At 41.7% G+C, this 24,924-nt stretch overlaps 1 protein-coding gene across 7 annotated transcripts in view; it reads left to right on the top strand.

The window, feature by feature from the left end:
• The window catches only part of MAPK8 (mitogen-activated protein kinase 8), an 80,543-nt gene that overhangs the window by 49,830 nt on the left and 5,789 nt on the right, over positions 1 to 24,924 (top strand). For 6 of the 7 annotated variants that reach the window (XM_075934651.2, XM_075934657.2, XM_075934655.2 and 3 more), the window contains 9 exons: positions 622 to 751; positions 2,622 to 2,680; positions 2,803 to 2,941; positions 5,457 to 5,622; positions 12,948 to 13,019; positions 15,130 to 15,312; positions 18,335 to 18,459; positions 19,481 to 19,544; positions 24,118 to 24,195. In XM_075934651.2, coding sequence (XP_075790766.1) covers positions 622 to 751; positions 2,622 to 2,680; positions 2,803 to 2,941; positions 5,457 to 5,622; positions 12,948 to 13,019; positions 15,130 to 15,312; positions 18,335 to 18,459; positions 19,481 to 19,544; positions 24,118 to 24,195 — 1,016 coding nt within the window. Of the gene's footprint in view, positions 1 to 621; positions 752 to 2,621; positions 2,681 to 2,802; positions 2,942 to 5,456; positions 5,623 to 12,538; positions 12,611 to 12,947; positions 13,020 to 15,129; positions 15,313 to 18,334; positions 18,460 to 19,480; positions 19,545 to 24,117; positions 24,196 to 24,924 lie in introns of all 7 variants that reach the window. The other variant, XM_075934656.2, reaches the window with a different exon arrangement.

Consider the following 24,924-nt stretch of genomic DNA (forward strand, 5'->3'; position numbering starts at 1 on the left):
AAGAAATAAAGTTGCTTGAATCTCTACAGGTGAATGTTTTATTCAGTGCTTACAAACTACTGTGTAAATTTCTGTAATCTAGACAAAGGCAAGCTAATCTATTTGATTAAATTCAAATCATGCAGGTGAGACACTTGAAGAGTAACAGTTTTGAATGAGGTATTATTAGGGGTGGGAATTACCAACACAGTAAAATGGGTGCTTGCACTGTGATGTGGTATCAAAAGAGCTAATGTGAATTCTGGATGAGCCTGCATTGTAATGGAAAAGGACAGCGACAACTCTCTTTGTAGTTACATTCAGTTTGTATCTCCTTAATATCAGAAAAATATATTTAGAATGGATAGACCATTAACCAGTGTCACATTCCTATCTGTGAAATGGGTACAATACTCTTCCTTATTGTTCCTATCTGAGGAAGTGGTTTTTACGCAAGAAAGCTTATGCTCAAGTAAATCTGTTAGTCTTTAAGGTGCCACAGGACTAAGATGGTTATTCCACTGAGTCTTTCTTCTTGCTGAGATAGAAGAGCATGTTTTAAGGAATAACTGATTTATAAAACACTTTTAACCCAGGAATTACCATCTTGATGACATAACAATGGTTTATTTTTAATTGCAGTGCAGCCTATGATGCCATCCTGGAACGAAATGTTGCAATCAAGAAGCTAAGCCGGCCATTTCAGAATCAAACCCATGCTAAACGAGCCTACAGAGAGCTGGTTCTCATGAAGTGTGTAAATCACAAAAATGTAAGTGAAATGTCTTTCCTTAAACATTTGTGTTAAGAAAAAGCCTGCTAAATGTAAAAGAGTAAAGGCATCATAAGGAAGTAACACCTTATATAAGCTGAAGGGTGGCCTGTCAAAACCCAGAGTATTGGAGAATGTTTCCGAGCACCACCACTGTGTTTTTCCATAATTCTTGTCCCCACCCTTGCTTCCATGCTGAAGGCAGGAGACATAGTGCTGCTCTGCTAGCTGTGGTATAGGCAGGCACTTGGATGAAGTACTACAGGTAACTTCAATCTCCCTTCTGTGCTGCATCTGCTGAAGAGTTTGCTTAGGAAGGATAGAAGAGATAGCAGATTTTGATGTGTGAGTTGGAGGTCTTGCAGGACACAAATGGAACTTTTCAGATTCGGGTTATGGCCATCAAATAAAGCAGAGATGCTGATAGGCCAAATGGCTGCTTATCAGAATTGCCCTGGAAATAGCTGGTAGGAGCCAGCTCCTTGTTTTGCTAGAAGCTGTACGCTCTAGAGCCTGCACCCAGTGGCACCGACTACAAGCACTGGTTTCAGGTCAGATTGGGATTTAAAAAACTGTGACTCTCTCTGGTCAGATTGGGTAATTTCTGATCGCCACCTCTTCATGGGCTGGCATAGCGGTGGTTGTGTGCCCTGTTTCTGCTAACCACTGCCACATTGCTGCGCCGTGTGCTGAGGTCTTAACGTGCCAACAAGTCTCAGTGCATTTTGTTCTGCATCGTGCACAGTATGGCTAGGATGGCTGCTAAGAATGGGGAACGAAGTCATCACCGTGCTAACCTCGCAGCCAGGAGGTGGCTGGAGATGGACTGTGGGCGTGGGGTATGCCCCCACAAGGCTGAGCCCCAAGGACAAGATGTGGCTCTCACAAGTTTGGAAGGGAAGTGTTGTGTTCAGGGCTGGCTTGAAAATGACTCGACGTTCCTGGGTTGAGTTCAGGTTGGGTTCACGTTGCTGCCCTTTTGTCCTGTCCGGGGCGTTTGTGAAATGCATGGCACCATTAGCTGCTTACCTCAGATGTTCGGGGGACAGGTTCCAGATCTTCCCACATCTCAACGACTGGCTCATAAAGGACAGGTCTCTGAAGCAGGTGCGAAGGAGCCTCGATCTGCTGCATGCCACCTGCAGTGATCTGGGCCTGTTAAACACAGAAGAGTCTGCATTAGGGCCAATCCAACACCTAGCTTATCAGACAGTTCTCAACTCCACATGGGCTAGGGCTGGCCTGCCTGCCTGCCTGCCAGAAGTGCATTTCAGGCCATTGTGGACTTAATCTCCTACGTAAAGGCTCACCATGGCCCACATGTGTCTGTGGCTGGTAAGCCACATGGCTGCGTGCACATACGTGGTCAGCCATGCCCAGCTTCATCTGAGGCCTGTACAAACATGACTGGCCTCAGTTTACATTCCTAAAGGCACCAGACTGGACCATATGGTCATGGTGTCAAGTCTGTGGACTGGTGGCAGGATCTCAGGTCAGTTCTGCGGGGACTCCATCTACGTTGCTCACCCTGGTCTCAGACACATCGGATCTGGGCTGGGCAGCCTACTGGAGTGAGCTGAGCACCCAGAGTGCTGGCTACAATGTGACCTAGCCCTTCGTATCAGTTTCACAAGCACAGCTCCAGCGTTAATCTTGCATGCATGAAAATCTTCTCCTTTTTATGTTGAATGTGGTGGTAATTGTAGCATGGCATTTATAAAAGCAGTAACTTGGTTGCCTGAATGATTCTGCTGTAAAACTGTTTGTGCCTCCTACAATGAAATGGTAAGGCCAGTGTCCAGTTTCTGCACAGGCAAGCAAAATCTATGTGTTGACCTTTTTTGTGAGGTTTTAAAATTTCTCTCCTCAGATAATTGGTCTGCTAAATGTGTTCACACCACAGAAATCCCTGGAAGAATTTCAAGATGTGTAAGTCTAATTTTTACCCATGCATATAAATATTTAGTTACTTGTCATAGACATATGCAGTAGAATGGATCTCAGACAATATACCATATCTTCTAATGACTCTTTCCTTGTTGCTTCATAAGTTACATAGTGATGGAGCTCATGGATGCAAATCTCTGCCAGGTGATTCAGATGGAGCTAGACCATGAACGAATGTCGTACCTTCTTTATCAAATGCTGTGCGGTATCAAGCATCTTCACTCTGCTGGAATTATTCATAGGGTTAGTGGTATACTATGTTTTAAAAATACAGCCTATTGTTCTTGTCATCAGCATTAAGGGTCCAGGAAAAAACCCTATTAATATGGAAAGCATGTATATACTTTTAAAGTCGTGCTGTGGTGGGTGGGTGTGCATGCAAACACGCTCTCAGATGTGTGTCTGTAAACTTGAAACAAGTCTGAATCTATCCTCAACTGGATCTCAGTTTGGCTAGACTAAACTGTCTAAAATCTGTATAATGGATTGCATTACCACCTCTAATTTGCAGTAGAATTCTTGTCCCAGTGGATATCAGAAGGAAAGTATACCTGGAAAGAATTACTTCTTACACTAATTGGTTAAACCGACTATGCTCCCGTTCCATATTTTGGTAACCAAATCTGAAATTCTATATATTTTTAAACTGCCATAATGTAATGTAATCTTTATTTTGGCTGTTTGAAAAGTAACAGTTACATTACATACCTCTAAAAATTCTTTGCATAATCAAATATTGCCTAGTACTGTGGCTGAAACAATACAACTGTGTTGCTTGGAAAAAAAATCTATCCTGTAAGCCTCAGAATGTTTCCTCTTGTGATATTTATATTAAGTCAAGGTTGCTTAATTAGGCACTCCAATCAGGGAAATAGGGAAGTTCAGGTTGTCTGTGCATTACAAATTTGTGTAACATAATTTTCTAGTAACATAATGACCTGAAGAAGGTCTGCCCCACGAAAGCTCATCACCTAATAAACTATCTTGTTAGTCTTTAAAGTGCTACATGACTGCTTTTTTTTGTTTGTTTTACCATAATTTTCTAGAGTTCTTAATAAAATACTGATATTTTTGACAGTCTTAGAAATACATAGCGTCTTGTAATACTTTGCTTGCTCTTCTAGTCTGGACCCCCCCCAAAGCTCTGGTGTGCGAGGAGAATGTGGGGAGTATCTTTCCCCATCTCATTCAGGGGGAGGGCACCTCAGTGAAGGTTTTGTTTCATTTTTTTGCTTCTCACTTGTGTGCGGCCCCCAACAAGATTTTGGAAAATGGTCGAGGGCTGCGCTCTTCAGTGGTATTAATGGACGAGGTGCAGGGTCTGGGATGGAGGTGGGGTGCAGAAGGGAGCTTGGGGTAAAGGATTGGGGTGCAGGAGGGAGAATGGAGTCCGGGAGGGAGTTTGGGTGAAGAAGGCAGTTGTGACCCTAGGGCGGGGGACTAGGGTGCAGGGGTTTGGGATGTGACCTAGAGGAGGAGGGGATTGTGATCTCGGGCAGGAGATTAGGGTGCCAGATCTAGGAGGGAATATGGATGCATGTGGAGTAGCGGAGCAGGAGTGGGGGGCAAAGGTTTGGGGAAGGGAAGGAGTAGGGTGCCAGAGGCAGGTTCTGGCCAGGAGATTTACCAGCCAGCAGACAAACCAGCCTTCCTACTTGCCCACAGAACTTAAAATGTTTCTGCCTGCTTGGCCATGTGCTTGAACAGGTAACTGAGCAGGAGGATTGTGCTTCATGGCTGCCAATTAATCAAAGAGGCAGCTCCAATTGGCCAGTTTCTGTCCAGAAACCGGCCAATGGGATTGTGCTGGGAGCAGGAGCAGCGTCTGGATGTTCCCCCCCTTTCCTTCCCCCCCGGACTCATAAAGAGAGAGTGCCCCTGGGGCTGCAGGGCAGGCAGGGGAACCTGCCTGGGGCTCCCCACTGCTTCCACGGGCTGGATTCTGCCCAGGCCTGATGTAGCTCATAGTCTCCCCAGATGCTTTACAAAGTTGAGTTTAAAAGGGGCAATGGAAAATCAAAATGTGATTGTCGAGCTCAGCTGAAGAATTTCAGTTGCAAATCTTCCAATTAAAATGCCTTGAAACTGTACAGGTATTTTCCTGTTTTTAAAGGTGTGTGGTTAACTTCCCGAAGCTTTTTGCAGTGATACAGTCAGTGGTTCCATTTTCATTAAAGTTGGTAAACTAATGACAGACCAAATAATTATTGCCAACTAAACCTTTGCAAGCATGAATTTCCTTCTGATCATTCAGAGAAATTTCTACAGCAAATCAAGAGGTAATGCAATCCAGATTGGTATAGTTACTACACGGTAATTCACTTGAAGAGATGTATTGTAACTATGAAAAGTTTTGCTTTATTAAATTGTAAGAGTTATTTCTAATAATTCAGCTGTCCTTGTTCCACTTTGTGTATTATAATTTAAGTGAGCAGTTTGTAACTCTTGTCTCAGTGCTAACATTTCACACTAACCCCAAATTATTTGAAATATTGCTAACCTACCTAGTAACCTTAGTTTTTATTTTCTAACTCTACTTGTTACATAAACTGCTGAAGAATAATGTCAGAGGTTTAATTCTTTAGTTGGCAGAAGATATGAAAATTAATTAATATAAGAGAAAAAATATTGGAAGACAGAAATTATAAAAATGGCCCAGTTTTTCATTTTTTTATGTCAGTGGTTATTTTCTTTAAGATGTGAACTACAGAGTGTTTTGTTCTTGTCTTAGCGGTCATATATGATGTTTCTTTTTAAGGATTTAAAGCCCAGTAATATAGTAGTAAAATCAGACTGCACTTTGAAGATTCTTGACTTTGGACTGGCCAGAACTGCAGGAACTAGTTTTATGATGACGCCTTATGTAGTGACTCGTTACTACAGAGCACCTGAGGTCATCCTAGGGATGGGATACAAAGAAAACGGTCAGCAAATATAGTCTTTCTTTGACATAGCTTTTATTTTTTGTTTGGCAACACCACATTTTACATGTTAATGTTTTTCGAGCTGTAGAAACTTTTTAAAGTAACACTGACCAAAATATAGAATATGGTTACACCCAGTAGTTCATATTAAATAAAAGCTATTACAAATGTTTACATTTGGTCTCAAATAGAAATTGGGGGTCTTGTTTGTTTAAAAAGATAAATAACCTGTTTGGGACAGTGGTTTGTTTTCACCTGCAAAATGTGAGAAATGCACATTTTCTATATGTACTACCTGCCTTGATCTACAGAATATCCTGGGTTGTAAGTGCATCACTGAACATGTTGATAACTGGAATGTGAAAGCAAATAATTCTCCTAAATTGGCATAAAAAGGCTGCATTGGAATATGGTGGTTCTTGAAAGAGACACTCCACGAAGAGGGATATGCAAGCTGAGCCCACTTACTGCTGGCATTGATTGGTTTCTGTTTTAAAATGTGCCAGTTCAGTTGGGATCCATAGCAAGTTATAAGTTTAGAGATCCAAGGAAGTCCATGCGGTAGGCCAGAGTTTTCTTGCAGGCTTTTTTTATCACCACTGGTTGGTGATACTTTCCCTCTGGCCCTTCATCTGTAATATATTAGTAGTAGTAAAAGAAGGCAAGAGGGATGCTAGACAACATTTGCTGGAGCGGAGTTACGCATTCAGGGAATATCAGGAATGTGTAATACCTTTCGCCCGGTGTGTAATACCCCGGCCATCATTCCTGAAATACCAACATTCTGTTCCCCGTTCTGCCAATGGCTCAGTGGCCTTGCCTATTCATGGGGAAAATTTCCCTTTCTTGCTGTCACTAGTTCAGGTCCACCATAGGGGAGCCCAGTGTGTGAGGGTCACGAGCTGCTCGGGCCTTATTGATTAGACCAACTCTGAGTGTGGTGCTTAAAGTGCTGTCCGCAGTTATCAGAGATGTGTTCCTTGGTTGGCCCCACGGGGCAGGCAGCAGGTTGGGCTGCGCGGGGCTCGCCGGGTGGGGGCAGGCTCTCATGGTGCGTGAGCGGCTGGCACTCCCCCTTCCCTGGAAGCAGGTTGGGCTACACCGTGCCCGGCAGCTGTGGAAGGAGGCGACACTCCTCCCTGCACACACAGGAGGCAGGTGGGGGCTCGGAGTCCTTTGGGACTTTGAATCCATGGGAACTTGGTTTGGGGGGAGAGGCAAAGCAGCCTCAGCACCCGCCCCCTGAGGGTGCCATGGACTAGACCCCTGTGGGACCCCACCCCCTGCAAGGCTGGACACCCTGGGGTCAACCACCCACCCATCCGCGCCTTGGTGTGCTGCATCCCTGGCCCTCCTTTTCCCTGATCTCCCTCCCCCCCAGCCACCTTGACCCCAGCCTTATTCCCAGGGCTCCCTGCCCTTCATCTCCCGGAACCCCCTCAGCCACTCTGCCCCCCAGTTTTAGCCCCAGGCACTCTTTGTACCCATCTCCCTGCCTCTTGCCAGAAACCCTACCCCCAGCCTGCTCCTGCATCCACAGTTGCTTCTTGTACCCTCCCTTGATCCTGCTCACTCCCCCTGGCCAGACACTCTCTGACCCTACTCCCACCCTGCTTCTGCACACTATCTTGCACCCTCACCCCCTTCTATACCCCACCTACCTCCCAGATCCTGCACCCCATCCCTATCATTGGTGGGTACCAGTGACATAGAGAAGGGTAGCAGAGACATCCTGGAGGCCAAATTTAGGCTGCTAGGAAAGAGACTGAAATCCAGGACCTCTGTGGTGATATTCTCAGAAATGCTTCCAGTTCCACGCACAGAGCCAGATAGGCAGGCAGAGCTTCAGAGTCTTAGTGCGTGGATAAGATGATAGTGTAAGGAGGAGGGGTTTAGCTTTATAAGGAACTGGGGAAACTTTTGGGATAGGGAGAGCCTATACAGGAAGGATGGGCTCCACCTAAACCAAAGTGGATCCAGACTGCTGGCAGTTATCATTAAAAAGATCGCAGAGCAGTTTTTAAGCTAAGAGCAAACTAAGCAAACAGGAATCATTAAAAAGGGGATAGAGAATAAGATGGAGAATATCTTATTGCCCTTATCTAAATCCATGGAATACTGTGTACAGATGTGGTCTCCTCATCTCAAAAAAGGTGTACTGGAATTAGAAAAGGTTCAGAGAAGGGCAACTAAAATGATTAGGGGTTTGAAACAGGTCCCATATGAGGAGAGATTAAAGAGACTGGGACTTTTCAGCTTGGAAAAGAGGAGACTAAGGGGGGATAGGATAGAGGTCTATAAAATCATGAGTGGTGTGGAGAAAGTGAATAAAGAAAAGCTATTTACTTGTTCCCATAATATAAGAACTAGGGACAACCACATGAAACTAACGGGCATCAGGTTTGAAACAAATAAAAGGAAGTTATTCTTCACACAGTGCATAGTCAATCTGTGGAACTCCTTGCCTGAGGAGGTTGTGAAGGCTAGGACTGTAACAGGGTTTAAAAGAGAACTAGATAAATTCATGGAGGTTAAGTCCCTTAATGGCTCTTAGCTAGGCTAGGTAAGGAATGGTGTCCCCAGCCTCTGCTTGTCAGAGGGTGAAGATGGCTGGCAGAAGAGAGATTGCTTGATCATTACCCTTTCGATTCACTCCCTCTAGGGCATCTGGCATTGGCCACTGTTGGCAGACAGGGTACTGGGCTAGATGGACCTTTGGTTTGACCCAGTATGGCCATTCTTATGTTCTTATCCCTCTCACTAGCAGCCCTATCCTGCACACGGAACCCCTCATTTTTGTCCCCATCCCAGAGCCCAAAGGGGTCCATAAAATCCACTAATTTCAGAACCCCAGAAGAGTAAATCTGGCCTATGGGGAGCCCAGAACCTCAGTCCTCCCTGTCCCTTCCCTTCCCCTTGTCCCGTGGGGCTGGAATGCCAGAGGAGTGAGGTGTCTCAGTTGGGAGCTACATCAGTGGAGGGTTGGGAGTTTTTGGAGTTTTTTTGCTTCTCATTTGTGTGGTCCCCAGCTGATTTTTTTTTCCCTGTGGGTCAGTGGCCCCTGATGCACAAAAGTTTCCTCACATCTGCCATAAATGAAGAAAACTTTGAAACTTTTTGTGTTGGACATAAATTAATATTTTACTTAAAATGAAGTTTGACAAACTAACATGAGAAAGTTAAAACCCTTAATCTATTCAATCATTTAAATTAAACCAGTCTCCCTAGCTGCAGCACTAACAAAATGGCTCGAGCATAATTATGTAATTAATGGTGAGTTTCCATTAGCAACCGTTGGTCCGTGGAAAGGTTTATATTGAGCCACGTGGTGCACAGCCAAAAAGTTTGAGAGCTACTGCTCTAGGCTTATCACAGCTACTGTTTGGGCAAATCAGTTCGTCTTGATTTCTGCAGATTGTTTTAGGATTTACAAGCGCAGGTACAAAAACCAGTCACCTGCTCTTATGAAGGCTGCAGCGGCACTGATGCAACTACACCACTGTAAGCATGCTTGTGCTGCCACTATAAGCCAACCGGAGAGAGCTCTGTTGGCTTAATTATTTCAGCCGTGAGTGGTGCTGGCTATGTTGGCAGCATAGTGCTGTCCACACTGGCACTTATGTTGGTGTAACTTACGTTGCTGGAGGGAGAAGAGGAGTTTATTCACATCCCAGAGCAGCATAAATTATGACAACTTAACCTGTAGTATAGACATTGCCTAAGACAATGATGAAACAGTTACTCCAGTTGGGTGAGTGATTACGTGGTGTTTATATTTTTTTTTCCGAGTCTAGAACTATTTTCCTCCCATCACTGTTAATTTGTATGGGGGCAGGTGTTCCCCCAAAATGCTGTATGAAGGGCTAGGTAAAAGAGCTATGCGTTGTTGTTCTTTAGAAACCCAACGCTGAGTGCGGCTAGCAAGGAATGAAAGTTTTTTTTCCCCACTCTGAATTTACCTAGCTGATAAGGCTAGGTCAGGCACTTATTTCCTTTTTTCTCCGGGGCTTTAAAGTGGCTAATGAGCAGAAACGTTAAAAGTGAACCTATTTAAAAAACAGAAGTTTTTCCCCGAGTAGCATTCATTAAAAGCAATGTCACACTGTTTGCATTATTATGGCCTGTTGTCTCATACGTAGTTGTACAATGTAAATCCCAACATGGCAGCAGATTTCCCTTTTAAAAAACAATTAAAAAAATTAAGACTTGTTTTTTGGAGGGCTTATAGTATTACTAGTCTATTGACAGGAATTATAACCTACTGTAGAATGGATAGAATATAATGGTTAGTACAGATGTCTTATAAAATAACTTGTATACTTAAACATTTAAATGTCAGATTTCCTGGTGCACCAAAGCAGACTGAGAGAGCACACTGGTCAGTTAAAAAGTGGAAATACAAGCTGGGCAAATTAAGGACCAATGTCATATGGTCACATTCTCCATGGCTGTGTCTACACTGGGCCACTTATTCCGGAAAATCAGCCGCTTTTCCGGAATAAGCTGCGAGCTGTCTACACTGGCCCTTGAATTTCGGGAAAAGCAACGACACTGTACTGTACAAAATCAGCCGCTATTCCGGAAAAACGATTCTGCTCCCGCTCGGGCATAAGTCCTTATTCCGGAACACTGTTCCGGAAAAGGGCCAGTGTAGACAGCCCAGTAGTCTTTTCCGGAAAAAGCCCCAATCGCGGAAATGACGATCGGGGCTCTTTTCTGGAAGAGTGCGTCTACATTGGCCACGGACGCTTTTCCGGAAAAAGGGCTTTTCTGGAAAAGCAGCCTGCCAATGTAGATGCTCTTTTTCCGGAAATACTTATAACAAAAACTATTCTGTTTTAAGCATTTCTAGAAATTCATGCCAGTGTAGACACAGGCCATGGGTTTCTTGTTTAGTGGGGTGTGGGTTTTTTTTGGTATGGAATCTTAATTTTTGAAAAAATTTAAAAAGTACCAGACCAAAAAATTGTTAAAATGGAGTTATAGTTCAGCATGTGTTTGTAGCTTAAGGACAAAAAACCTTAAAGGGATCTTGTAGTTATCTAAAACCAAGGATTGTAAATCCAGGAAATTCAGACAACCTTGTAATTTTTTTACCTTTTATTACCACTATTTAATATCAACTTTACTTTCACTTTACCATATGTAGGGATTTTAGACAACAGATCACAATTAAAAGAATAGGAAAAGTGATATTAAAATGTCCCATCAGAATCATCTTGGACCCACGATCTTTTATTCCAAACTTCCTGAGACCATCTCTTAAGGCTTAATTCCATTTTAGCGTCACAACATCTTTGTAAAGAAACCTTTGTAACTGACAGAGTTTTTCAGAGCAAACTTTTGGAATTTTTGAAGGGTGAGCAAGGAATTTGTTTCTAACATGAACTCATTTGAGCCTGTTAAAATCCCTGGTATTTGTTGCATGATCAGAAATCCTTGATGCTCATATACTGTTGTTCTTTGCTCACTCTCCACACAATTGACTTTATCGCTGTGAGCCCAAACTATCTTCAGTATGTTTCAGGTGCATTTCTCTTCAAGAGAGTAAAGGATTGCTTTGCAGGTGAAAAGACCAAAATTCAGAATTTCCGTTAAACTGTTGAGAACAAAATTGCACTGTTCTTAAATACTTGAAAACTATTTAAGAAGACAGTGTTAACACAATTTTCAAAAGTGGTGATTTATGTGCCACAACTTATGTAATTATTATCTGGGATTTACAAGCAGTAAACTTTTCAAAAATGAACCAGGCCCTTAATTTTAACACCTAATATGTAAAGTTGTGATTGTAATCAGGAGATTGATTTAGGAAATATTTTAGAGGAACTCTTAAACAAGGGGAAAGGAAATATTTTGAGTAAAAAGTGTCTGGCTGCTGTAGTTTAACTCAGTACTGTTACACATGCTTTCTATTATGCAAGTGTTCTCATTTAAAACCCATTGTTTTCTACTTCAGTGAAATTCTAAGCTGACAAGGAGTAAATTGTAATACAAATTTATCACTGATTTCAAGAAAACCCTTGCATAAAAATCAGCAACAGTAGCAAAGAAAATTGGGATAGCTGTAAAAAGTAAACTTCTACTGTAGTGGGGATGTCTTCCAAGGTGGCTTGAGTTTTTTTTTTAAAGAAAGTGAGAGGTAGGCAGAAAGTCTAAGTACTTTTTATATAAAAACTCGTATTATTATGAGTGTTTGTTTCTTTTGTATCAGACATTATGTTCCATTGTTGCTAGAGGAGTATTTGTCAATCAATCAGTTCTAATCTAACCACTTCCAGGAACAAACTGATCTTTTTAACTGATCCTCTAAAATGCTAAATGATCTTTTATTGCTCTATTCCCTTTTAATTTAAAGGGAGAGAGGACTGCACAGTAAAGCGCTTTTCAGGAAGTACTTTGCAAAAGTTTCTTCTGTTCCCGCTTAATCAAATTTAACCAGTAACTCTTAAATTTTGCTGTAAAAGCATACACTACTGAAACACACTTTCTTCTTTCAAATGGGAATTTCGTTTGCTAGCGTTTAAAATGATTCTTGGAAGCAGAATGAAGCATTTACATACATATATTTATCTTTGCTATTCCGAGCAAATCTGTGTGTGGAAATATTACATATTGTTATTCCAAGCCCCAGAACTTCAAGTTGGGCTTTATACTGACTGATATGTGCACCTCTCTCACTTTATGTTTAGATCGTGTTTTAATCAAAAGGCTATTCTTCTGACTTTTCTTTAAGCCAGATGAAAAGATAATCTTAAAGATACTGTATATTTAAAATAATTTAATTGCTTAATACCATGATGATTTCTTTCCTTTCTGTGCTGTCTGTAGTTGATAGGATGCAGTCATGTTCTGCTTCTTTAATTTTAAATGACCGTTTGCTTTGCTTTTCCTTCTTTTTGTGCTACAAACATAGTGGATTTATGGTCTGTGGGGTGCATTATGGGCGAAATGGTTTGCCACAAAATCCTCTTTCCAGGAAGGGACTGTATCCTTGTGCTTCTGCAGCAGGTTGAATTAGTTAGATTCACCTTTTAATGTTCTGTCATGGAAATGTACATGGGTCAATTTTTTTCTTAAATGGACATGAATTTTTTGTGATACATTTCAAAAATTGTCGAGGTAAGAACTTCAGTAATACTCAGGCTGCATCTAGCAGTAGGACATAGTCTCTGCTGGTATCGTAGTTAGCGCACAGTCACCTTCACTCATTTCCATTATACACGGCTTTTTATAATTACTTTACGTATGTGTGGATTATTTTTTGTTTTATTTTATTTTAATAACTACCTTTTTATGTTAATGTCATTGCATTTTGTTTTCAGTTGACATTTGGTCAGTTGGGTGCATCATGGGAGAAATGATCAAAGGTGGTGTTTTATTTCCTGGTACAGATCGTATCCTTACCTTTGGCCTAGGATGTAGGTTTGAAAGGTCAAAAGTACTGCAGCAATTCAGTTCTGTGTCAGGCTAGTCTGTCTCCTCTTCTGCTGACTGCTAAGACACTGTTTAAATTACTGTTTCAAAATACCATTTGTGAGTTCATGGATTTTTAGTTCTGATTGTCACAAAGATGTTTATGGGAAAAGCATTTGCAAACTAAACAAATAGCTATACTTGCAAAGCTGCATTTAGCAATTCATGCAAACTAACTTTTAGAAAGACGAGCAGCTATCGACACACTGATGGGTTTTTTTACCCCTTTATTTTTACTTTTGATTTTTATTTGGTGCCTTTGTGTTGCTTCTGAGTGTTTCCATAATTAAGTTGAACTTCTTATGTAGTGCAGTCCTTTTATCGGTTATGTGTCTCGGCTATTGTCTAAATACTTCACCAATGTTTTTTGTGTTTGTAAGCAGACAAAAATTAGAAAAAATTCCTCACCAGTCCAGCTAGTGTCACAATTTCTCAGGTTATGCTTTGTGTGCTACTTTGAAGGAAAGCTCCAGTAATGCTTTTCTTAGCTGAATATATATGATGTAAAATGCAATATAAAAGTGAATCTTCCAAGTATCTTTTAGATATAACTACCAGGCCTGTGTTTTTATTCAGTGAATGAGCTTGTAGTGTCTCTCTGGGCATTGCTATCTTGAAGGTACCTCCAGCAGGGACTTGTTAGATGGAAACTGGACTGAAAGAATCTGCATAACCAGTAGACATTACTAAAATCAGAAGTTTTGTTTGAGCAGAGTTCCATTCACTTCCTCCCCAAAACTTTTTGACTAATTTTATTGGTTAAACCAAGCATTAAATTCTGGATTTGTTGGCTTTAAAGGTAAAGTTACTGGAAAAAGCCCAAATCTGTGAACTTATTTCCTATATTTTCAGATTGAAGTAGAATTATCTGTCTTATTCTAGATCATCCAGCTGCCAGGGCTGCAGTTCTAATGACACTGGCCCTGATTCAGTTTAATATCTTAAATCTATCAGGTTTAGGCTTATAGTTTTATTGACTTCAGTGGAACTTGTTGCGTTCTTAGAATTCAGCACAAGAAGAAGCGTATTGAACTATGGCCACTTCCTGTTAAATTAAAAATCAAGAGTCTAAATGTTCAAATATGCATGGCCAGAGTTCAGGTACCTTAATAAAATAGCTTAATTTTTTCACATCTCCTGAGCATCCCCCGTTTCTGTTGAACTTGATGGGAGCTGCAAGTGTTCAGTGGCCCTGAAAATTAGACCCCTCTTATTTATGGATTTATCTTGTGTTCATTCCAGTTTGAAAAACTTGGCTTTAATTTTATTACTTACTGAAGTAATTAAAATTGTTTTGTGTTTAAGACATTTTAAATGAGAACTGCATTAGATTTATGGGGTTTTATTAAATTTGTCTATCTTCCGTAGAAATTTTATAATGTACTCATGATTGTAATATCTAGCACTTAGGTGAACAGGAGTATAGGCACAGTTCCCATTGACTTCAGTGTGGCCAGGATTTCAACCCTGGCGTGCACATCTGTTTGGTCCAATGCAACCTCTCTGCTAGCTGGCACACACCTTGTATATTACACAACCAGAGCTCAAGCCATGCTGTCAAGTATATAAATACTGATGAGCGGCGTATGCCTATAATGCCTAACTGATGCCTAGCAACTTTGGTAGTTGAATCTAACAGAACTTGACTGTGTGTGCTCTAGACAGTGATACAAATAATAAATGTGGTAAAATCAGGAAGTAGGCACTTGATGTAGATTTTTGTTAAACTTATATTTGAGCTTTGCTTTAACTTAGTGGGTTTTTAACTCGCTATACTTTCTGGAAGTGTATCCTTTTGGCTGGTCTGGATATTTTATGGGTAAAAACCAATATTAGCTGCACCACTCATCAGCCAAGCTTACAATTATTCATCATCACTGTTGTCTTTGACAAGTTAGTTCTAGCTGGTAGTGTCTTGTTTTTTATTACGGCTTGCTACCTTCATCTCTGTTAGATATTTTACATTGTTTTAACATAGCCTTTATGCTGAATGTTAGACAAGCCATGTTTTTCTTAGCTGCTTGAACTTAGATATTGATCAATGGAATAAAGTTATTGAGCAGCTAGGAACACCGTGCCCTGAATTCATGAAGAAATTGCAGCCAACAGTGCGGACTTATGTGGAGAACAGACCTAAATATGCTGGATATAGTTTTGAGAAACTCTTTCCAGATGTGCTTTTCCCAGCTGATTCTGAGCACAACAAACTTAAAGGTAAGATCTTTGTACATGTCAATTGTATCCTTTTCAGCATTGTATTTGCCTTGTGAATGAAAGTTTAAATTTTGTCCATTGTCAGATGAATCTTTTAAAGAATTAAGCTTTAAAATGGTGTTATCTAGGGATGGGATGTATGTGCTGGGATTACTTTTGATTCTTGAGCTATTGCTGCATATTTTTGTAGCAGCTTCTTTTTTACCCAGAAACAGACATTTTCCTTCTCAATCAACACTACAAGTACTTACAGAGGGATGTGGAGGAAATGAGGTATGGAGGGAAAAGGCAAAAAGCTATGTAGCCAGAATTCTTATTTAATTTGAGATAATGTACATCTCCTTTGTATGCTGTCTAGCTGTGCCTTTTGGCTCTGGGATCCCTTCATTCTGGAAATAAGAATGTCTTGCTATTAGAAGTCAACTGCTGCTTAGCACAGCAGACTAGCATGGACTCGTTATATCATGGACTCTCGCAAAAGATGATGAACCTGGCAGTTTTTTGAAGCAAATATGGTCTATTGTTGCCTGGTCTTATGGAGCTTTGGAAAAAATTGCTTGAGGCTGAAAAGGAGGCTACAAGGTGCTCGCTATTGTAGCCCCTGCCTGTCCACAGGACAGCCTAGGTTGGATCTCTGAATGGAGATTTGTTATTTCCACTGCCAACCACGGAACGGGCTGACCAGTGCTATGACCATAGACCGCTTAGTGGTAAGAAGATTCCTGAGAAGAGGAAAAGAAAAATGGAAATGTTCAGAAATCTCCTCTTTGCCTCTGTGCTGCTTACACGTGATGAATGGGTTGGTTTTTTTTTTTTTTTTTTTTTTGCGGGGTCGGGGGAGAGGTACCATTTATGTGTGCAGTCAGGGAATTTTGGAAGCTCCACATTATAAACCACTGGCAGTGATGCAGGCTCTTAAACTGAATTCACTGAACTTGAGCGTGGCTTCTCTCCTGTGGCTCACTGTGCTGCCTACAAGATCTTACGTGTGCTTATTTAGACATGGATGTTTAGAGAAAGTAAAGAGTATATATTTAGTGCTGAAAATAATTCACCATTGGAACAAATTACCTAGGGCAGTGGTGGATTCTCCATTACTGACCATTTTATAAATTAATATTGGATTTTTTTTTAAAGATCTGCTCTAGGAATGATTTGGGGGAAGTTCTCTGGCCTGAGCTATGCAGGATCTTAGACAAGATTATTATAATGGTCCCGTCTTTTCTGAATCTTAGGCACTATATATTGAAAAGAGATAATCTAGTATGTCCATCTCTTAACTCCACCACTTCCAAGCAACTCTGAGATTTCCCCTACATTATTTTACCTGTTGATTTCTGAGTACTCAAGTAATATGGTTGCCACCAGTTATCGTGAGAGACTTGTTCTGCAGTTCAGTTCCAGAACCAGAAATATTTCCCCTGATTTGTCTGTAGACATGTTTTCTTAATTTCATCCCTTTACTCCTAATGCTATCTTTGTGGACCACCCTAAATGATTCCTTTCCTCTTTAGTGTTTATGTCCTTCATATTCTTGTCAACGGTTGTTCAAATTCCCCCTCCTGTTAATGTCACGAACCTGAACAGCTTGGTTCCTTTTCCCCTTCATCGCTTTTTCAAGTTTCTCTCTGGATTCTCACCAATTTGGTTTCTTTCCAGCACTAAAGTGCCAAATTACAGTAATCGTCGGTAGTTATTGTTTTACGACAGGAATACAGCATAAGAGTGACTAGTGTCCCAGGTTCATTTCATGATGTGTGCCATCCAAAATTTCATATCAAACTGCAGGCTCCAACCCAATTGCTTTCTTAGTATTTCTGATTTGTTAAAATAAGAATTTTTTTCTAGACGTACTAGTTCTGTATACTTCCCCTTGTTTAATCACATTTTATTTCCTGTCCATCAAGGTTTATTTCTCTGACCTGATGGAAATTTGTTATGCCTCAGTTCTCAGTCTGCTTTCTAACCACCTCTACCTCCAGGTGATCAATAAAAATGTTAAATAAAAGTGGACCCAACTCTGACAATTTGACTGTATGGTCACAGACGTCTCCCTCAGTTTATTGGTGTCTCTCACCCACTTGCTTAGGGTCTAACACTTTGCCATATTTGAGATCAGGAAGGTTTTTCCCCCAGATCAGATTGCCTGAGATGTTGGGGAGTGGGGAGGTTGACTGCTTTTGCAATGTGAGATATGGGTCATTTGATGGTATGAGTAGAAGCCTTTAAATCATAATTTAAGGACTTCAGTAACACAGCCAGAGGTTATGGGCCTATTGCAGGAGTGGGTAGGAGACATACTGAAGTGTGTAGGAGGTCAAACTAGAGGATCATGATGATCTCTTCTGACCTTAAAGTCTGGGCCAATCAGCCTTTTTTCATACTTAGTCCAGTTTTCACTGCATGTCACTGTGCGCATACGCAAGCCAATTTGAATCCAATCTAGAGCTCAAGTGCTCTGAATTGACTTATGCTTTATGTGATGACAGATTTATTTTGTGGGGAGGGACATATTCTTTCATATTAAAAATAGTTACTGATTAGATTCTAGTTACCAAGTATCTTTGTTCCCCCTTTGTTTTGATGTCCTCCATCACATGGATTTTTTTTTAACTCCTCTGGTAGCTGTCTACCTTCTGATATTTTCCAGAAATAGCCATATCAATAAATCCATCTAGTCACTGAGGATGCATGTATCAGTAAAACTTAAGGCATGAAAACATGTCCAATTGACCTGTTGCCGCCTTTGCAAGAAAGCGGACAGTGCCCAGGTATTGATTAGTAACTCTTCCATGTGAAATTTTGTTCTTGTTACACGTGCAAATTCAAAGCCACTCTTGCCAGTTTTTACTTGGACTTTGCTTATTAATATAGCAGATAGTGTCAGTTTTTCTAAATCCTGACTTCTGTTCAGACATTTGTCTTTTTCCTGCTTAGCCTTTTAAATGTTTGTTCATAATATTTAAAGCCTTGTCTAATGTGCATTGAGCATAAACCTAAATAGAAATATTCATTATTCCAGCCAGTCAAGCAAGGGACTTGTTATCAAAAATGCTGGTTATAGATGCTTCTAAACGAATTTCTGTGGATGAAGCCCTGCAGCACCCATACATCAATGTCTGGTATGATCCATCTGAAGCAGAAGCAGTAAGTTCTTAGCGCTGGTCTCTTGTTAATGGGGTACTCTACTGAAGAAAGCAAACTTGGAATGTGGTGATTGGTATCATTGCTTTCCATAATAATGCACTGCTTTCCGGACCTGCAACTGTCAGAATTGTATCTGAAATTGGTAGACATTTGTTATCATTTTCTCTCTAGGGGACAATATTTCAGGCAGGTGTGATTCACCGGTATTTCTATGCATAATCAGGATGACTACACCCACAAATGAGTCATGCAAATATTGCACTTAAAATAGCTCCTGAAAATCAGGCCTTGGATTTATTGAACCAAATGTTTTCCACGATTATGCCTATGCATACCTGTTGCATTTAACAGGAGTGTGAGCCATGGATTCCTGGAAAGAAAAGAGGAAAAAGGTATTTTCATTAGTTGTGGCAATTTGGTAGTACCTCAACACCTAACAAAAGAAGCTCAAGAGCTTGTACTGTCAAATGCTACCACTGGTGATTAGTTGAAACATAAAAGTACATCACTTAAAAAAAAAACTTCCTGGTTATTGGTGTAAGATGGAAAATAGCAGTGTCTGGAGAGAAGGGGGGTAGTTGGCTGTGACCTAGTAAGAATTGAAGAAGACATGTCAGTATCCTAAACGGTATTTAATGTAAATGGTGCAAGTAAAATTCTATAGACAATGAACTATTGACACGAAATGCCCCTAAAATGGCAGTCAGGCATGGAGGGTGCTGTATCTGGATAGAATGTCTCCATTTGGCCACATTTATTACTTTGGCCACATTTATATCTGTAATAAGACATAAGAGACTATTAATCACTTGGAGTCTGAAACATGACATCAAATACAGAAGAGTGGCCAGATCTGAGAGGACTGTTTCTAGCAGTTTTGGTCAGGCATAACTCTGTATTTCTCAATGTTTGGGTTGGGATGTTGAATACTGTTGTTGTATGACAGTCTTCCTGTTAGGTAATGTGCATTTTCCCTTTCGTTTCACTTTAGTTGTTTATCATGCATCAATTCTATTTGCAGCCTCCACCCAAGATACCAGACAAGCAGTTAGATGAAAGAGAACACACAATAGAAGAATGGAAAGGTAAGAAAAAGGTTTTTTAAAATTTTTCTTTGGGGGTTTTGCCATCTTCTATAGGATTATTGTGTTGCTGGAGTTCTCTTAAGAAGTTTGGAATGATTAGCAGCTTCAGTGTCTTTCCCAGCTCAAACTTGCATATCATTTAAGTGTATGGTCAGATGAGATTCTTATGGTACCTCTTCTGAACTCCTAGGTTAAGTGACTTGCACATAGCATGCATGCAATGCTAAGATTGCCGTGGTCCAGGAGATAAGGAACATGCTTTCATCCCTGAAATTAGTCTAACCGAGGAAAATGACTTGTTGCTGATAATGGCATCAGCTGTGCGTGAAGTGGCCCTGGGCCTGAGCCTGCTTTAAGTGCAGGTTAGCCAAGAACAAGATCATGTGCAGCACTGTTTCTGAAAGTGCAATTGAAGTATTGAGCTATGGCTTTGGATGTGGTTTTATTCCTTAATTGTGCTTTCTGAAATGGTCTGCTTACACTTGGGCCATGTCTGTGCTAGGGAAACTACACCTTCTTTGGGTAAATGCAGCTGGATGTTCCACATAGGCATGTGCTCACCCAGCACACTGATGCCCAAGACATTTGCTTTCCAGTAGCCATAGAAGGGCAGTTTTTGCTCGTAGTGGCCATTGTCCTTTGTTCCCCTGGCTAAGTGAGGCAGCATTGCCCTGACTCTTCCTCAGTCCCGTCTTATCCCCGTGTTTGGAGTTGGAGCTCTGCGGGGTCTAAACCTCCCAACCCTTCAGCTAATTTAGTTTTTCTTAGTACCCTTAGCATTGGCGGGTAAAACCCACTTCTTCAGATGCATGCATTAGCTTAATGCTAGTTATATTTGTTTAGTTTCTTCAGTGATGCCCTTATCAGGGTTAAATGTTGTCCTTCGCGTGCGGGAGTGGGTCCCACCAGCAGTCCCTATATGCAGTGTTTGTCGCCTCAGCGAGGCCCACGTTAAAGAGCATTGTGCAATTGCCACATCATTCAAGAAATAGATGCAAGGGGCTTGGGACCTTTACCTAAAGCAGCGCCTGCTTCAACAAGCTATGTGGCCTGCTTCAGAATCAAGGACCTTATCAGGTCGGAGATCACCCTCTGGCGCTCCAAGCGTGCAGCTGTTCTGTGTTCTGGAGCAGGTGCCACGCCGAAGGAATGGTAGAGCCATTTGCCATCATCTGCATGGAAGAAAAGGATGCATATGAAGGACCGAGACTGTTCCTCTTCTGCCTCCCCCAGGAAAAGCATGGACTGGCACAGTTGATGCCAGAGCACAGGATGGCATGGGTACCTCTAACCCTCCCCAAGTACCGGTTCTGGATTCTGCCTGTCCATTGTGTGTGGTGTGGACAAAGTGCCAGTAGCCACTGTTTCCATGTCAGCCACACATCCTATCCCATTCCGTCCAACTTGTCCTTTGTTCCAGACTTTGTCAAGGCTGTCCACTGAATGAGCCCAGTGTTCCACTTGCACAGTTGTAGAAGCCGGGCCAGGGCCAGGATTAGTCCAGGAGTCGTTGGGATTGGGACTCTCCTCAGCACTGATGTAGTCAGCTCTGCAAAGTGATCACGACAGCCTTTGCTGCCTTCGATGTCTGTGCTGTCAAACACTCTTCTGCTGCTTCTGCCTTTGGGATTGACACCACTTCTGGCGCCAGCATGCTCAGTTCCAGTGGTAGTGCTTCCGGGGGCAGCACCACTTCCAGGTTCATTCTGGATGACAGACAAGTCAGACTGGTTACTTGCTGCCTTTGATCTCATTGTGCCCGTCTCCCAGGCATCCTGAGGCTCCTTGGCATCCGAGTCAGGGTTGTCACCCCCCACCCACTCCCCCTCACTGTCCATCGCTTGATCAGCATTGGCAGTCTTTGATGGACCACTTTGAAGATGATTGATGCTCATCTCATGACCAGAACAGCAGCTTCTGATCCAGCGCCTAGTGACCACCAAGGCCTTATCTGTGCCAGTGGCTTCCATGGAATCCATGGGACATACTTTGGTCATGGAGGTCCTGCTCTTTGTCTCACTCAAGGGCAAGATCGCCTACCATGTCTGTGGTGCTGATATCCTTCAGCCACCTCCTCTTGGCCCATCCAGATCTGTCACCCTGGGAGCAGGATCTGGCTTTAGCCCAGTTAAGGGCCTTGTCCAGCTATGTGACTCGTGTAGTTAGAAAAGAGTAACTTAGGTTGACTTTCCTCAGTAGTGTAGACAAGGCCTGAATAAAGAGAATTTCTAAGGCCTTGTCTATACAACCGCATACTATTGATCTAACTAATGCAACTTCAGCTACGTAGCCCTATTCCCTACATCAACCCTATTCCCTCTCTAGAGTGTTCATACCTTCATTTACATTTCCCCTGAGGGGAAAATTAGTATGCTGATTTGCATTTTCCTCTTTAAGGGAACAAGCAATGGTCTACGTCCAGACTGATTTTGTTAACTTGGTATTAAGAATGAGACTGCTAATATACATACATTCTCCTGTCATACCATATTTGGTTTTTAATTTCCCCTTGCTTCAGGCGCTTCTTGTTGTCACTTGCATTGTCTGAAAGAGACTAAGCCACTTGTTGTTTTACAGATCTTCTTCAGCTTTTTCAATAAAAATAAATGTGGCAATTTGATATACATTTCTGCCATTGAAAGTGAATTTTTGATTCAATGTAGATAAGACTAATCATTTGTCATTGGGGGAAAAATGTGGAGAGTCATGACTTTTCATGGCACAAAATAGAGAGATCACAGCTTTAGCTGAAGGGAAAAAACACAGTGTATTAATTATTTTTGAGTTATGAGAAATTAAGAGAAATCAAATAATCTAATCATAGAAGATTAGGGATTGAAGAGACCCACACATTCTTTTTGTGATGAGATCTGAGTGCAAACTTGGTAGAAAGAAGTCCTCAATCTAATCCTATATCGTTGACAATTAATTGACTTCAAGGCATTATTGAATCGTTGTTGTTTTAAAAGCAACAAAGAACAAAGAAATGACTTGGATTGCTGCCTCCTCGATTTCTTGCTCCTCGGTTTTGTGTCCGTCACTGCACTTCTTGCTGGTGAGCCCATAGTGGTAAATGTGTGTGTTTAGAAAAGTCTCTTTATAGATAACCAGAATACTCTGCCCCATGTACAACTCCCCTCCCAGTCAGATTGTGTCATCTAGCATATGACGGGATTTGGACTGCTTCAGTTTACAGGCTTGGTGAAAGTAGTCAGGCCCTTCCCTATAAATTACAGCTTGCGGCGTCACTTACAGGAGCTCAGAGCAGCCAGAATTTTCTTCCTGGACTTGATGCATGCTGTGCATCTTGACCCCTTTGACTGTGTGCCTCATATTGCATATCTAGCTATCAAAGTAAAGTTGTAGATGGTCCCATATCATAACTATCCCTTGTTCCTCTCTCTGCTAGTGCGAGCAGGCTTGGAATTATGTTTTTCTACTTCCACGTTTTCTTGTTTATCTCAAATTTCTAGTTAACTTTTCCATGTTGCGTGTGGCTTTTAATCACCACCGAAAAGGATGATCTGATCCAAAGTGGCTTCTGGATATTTATGGTGGTGTTCAGATGGGGATGGTGCCACCATGCGTCTCAGCCACTGTCCTAACAGCACTGCAGAAACTGTGCCCACCCTTATCTGCCCAGGACCTGTGGATGTTCTAATTGATGAAAGCTAGTGTGGTGTGTCTGAGCCTCCTCTTGGAAAGAGTTGTCCACGCATCTCTGATAGGGTTATCTGCCAGCATCTCTCAAATTACGGCTAGGTCTCTGCTAAGCAAAACTGATTGGATGAGAATACCTTGGTTAGCTAGCATCCAAGATCCTTCAGACAGAGATGCCTGGGAAGAGAGAGGCTGGCCAGCCCCAGTAACATTTGACATTTGTTGTTTGAATGCCATTCAAGGCATCGGGCTGGGCCCTGGCATGAAATTGCACTAGTGAGAAAAACCAGTGAAGGGGTTGGGGTGTGAGGACACGTGTTCTTCAAGAAAGCATAACAATGCTTTCTGATGCAGAGCTGTCTTGCAACTTTGCACATAGCCCCAAGCACATTTCCAAGGTGATTGCGATGGACTTAGATAAGCACAGTCTGTTTGTCTAGCAAGGAATTGTGATGTTGCTGGGTATTAAATCTGCACAAAGATGTTTTCTTGAGCCATCCTAATCTAAACTAGGGAAGGCCTTCTGTGCCCCTTATTTTGCCATCAGACTTATTCATCTGTGCAGGAGGCCTCCAGAGCATTGAGTGAATTGATCACCTCAGTCTCGTGGGTCTGCTTCAACGTCCTTCTCAAAGTGACCTGGACAACATCAGCCCCAAAGCAGTGAGCAATCTCAGTGGATTCTGTGAACTCCAAACTTTTGACGTTTCAGCAGAAGGGAGCTGTAAACTGGTGCATCACTTTCCGTTCTAAATATGTTCCTTTCTTTGCTACTTTCTCTGTAGTCTAAATATAATTCTGAAGGGTAATAAACCTACAAAACTGGAATATTAATTTTAGTAAGATGTGCATGTACCATTATCAGTTTGAAGTATTGGAGTGGTATAACTACTATTTTTTGTCATGTTGACAGAGTTGATATACAAGGAGGTCATGGACCTGGAGGAAAGGACCAAGAATGGGGTTATACGCGGACAGCCAGCCCCTTTAGGTTGGTTACAATAAAAGCACTGTACAAGCCTGCGTTTTGTGGTGAGGTAGAAAGGCATAAAGCAGATCCATGGGTAATATGAATGTAGCTCAAAGTATGACTAGAATTTCAAGAACACTTGGGCAGAAGCTGCTTTTAGCTAATTTACTTCATGAGTGAAAATATCTGACACTGGTGCTTTGCTTGGGAAATGTAGAACGCTATCTAAAGATTAGTTACCTAATGCCTCCATGAAGCAGGACTTGGGGGAAGGGACAGTCTTTTTTTCTCTTTGTCCAGCATCTGGGACTTTTTCTCGTGACCAAAGATACAGCCAACTGGGACGCAGAAACCCTCTGAATTGATGCGTGGTACCTGGGTATACAGACTCGGGCTCGTGCAACAGTGCTAAGAATAGCTGTTCAGATGTTCGGACTTGGCCCCACCCCCACCTTAGGCTTCATCAGAAACAGGCATTTAACCAAGAAATGCACACTTAGGTGGATGCTAAAAATTAGCCTCCTAAATAAGCTGGCCTGAATTCCCCAAGTATTTAGTTCCCACTGTTGAATTTCAATAGTAATAGAGATGTAGCCATGTTAGTCTGGTCTTGCTGAAACAAAGGACAGGACTATGCAGCACTTTAAAGACTAACAAGATGGTTTATTAGATGATGAGCTTTCGTGGGCCAGACCCACTTCCTCAGATCAACTTGTGGAAGAAAATTGGCATGACCATATAATATACCAA

Source organism: Pelodiscus sinensis, chromosome 8, assembly GCF_052426305.1.
Source record: "Pelodiscus sinensis isolate ZL-2025 chromosome 8, ASM5242630v1, whole genome shotgun sequence".
Lineage (NCBI taxonomy): Eukaryota > Metazoa > Chordata > Testudines > Trionychidae > Pelodiscus > Pelodiscus sinensis.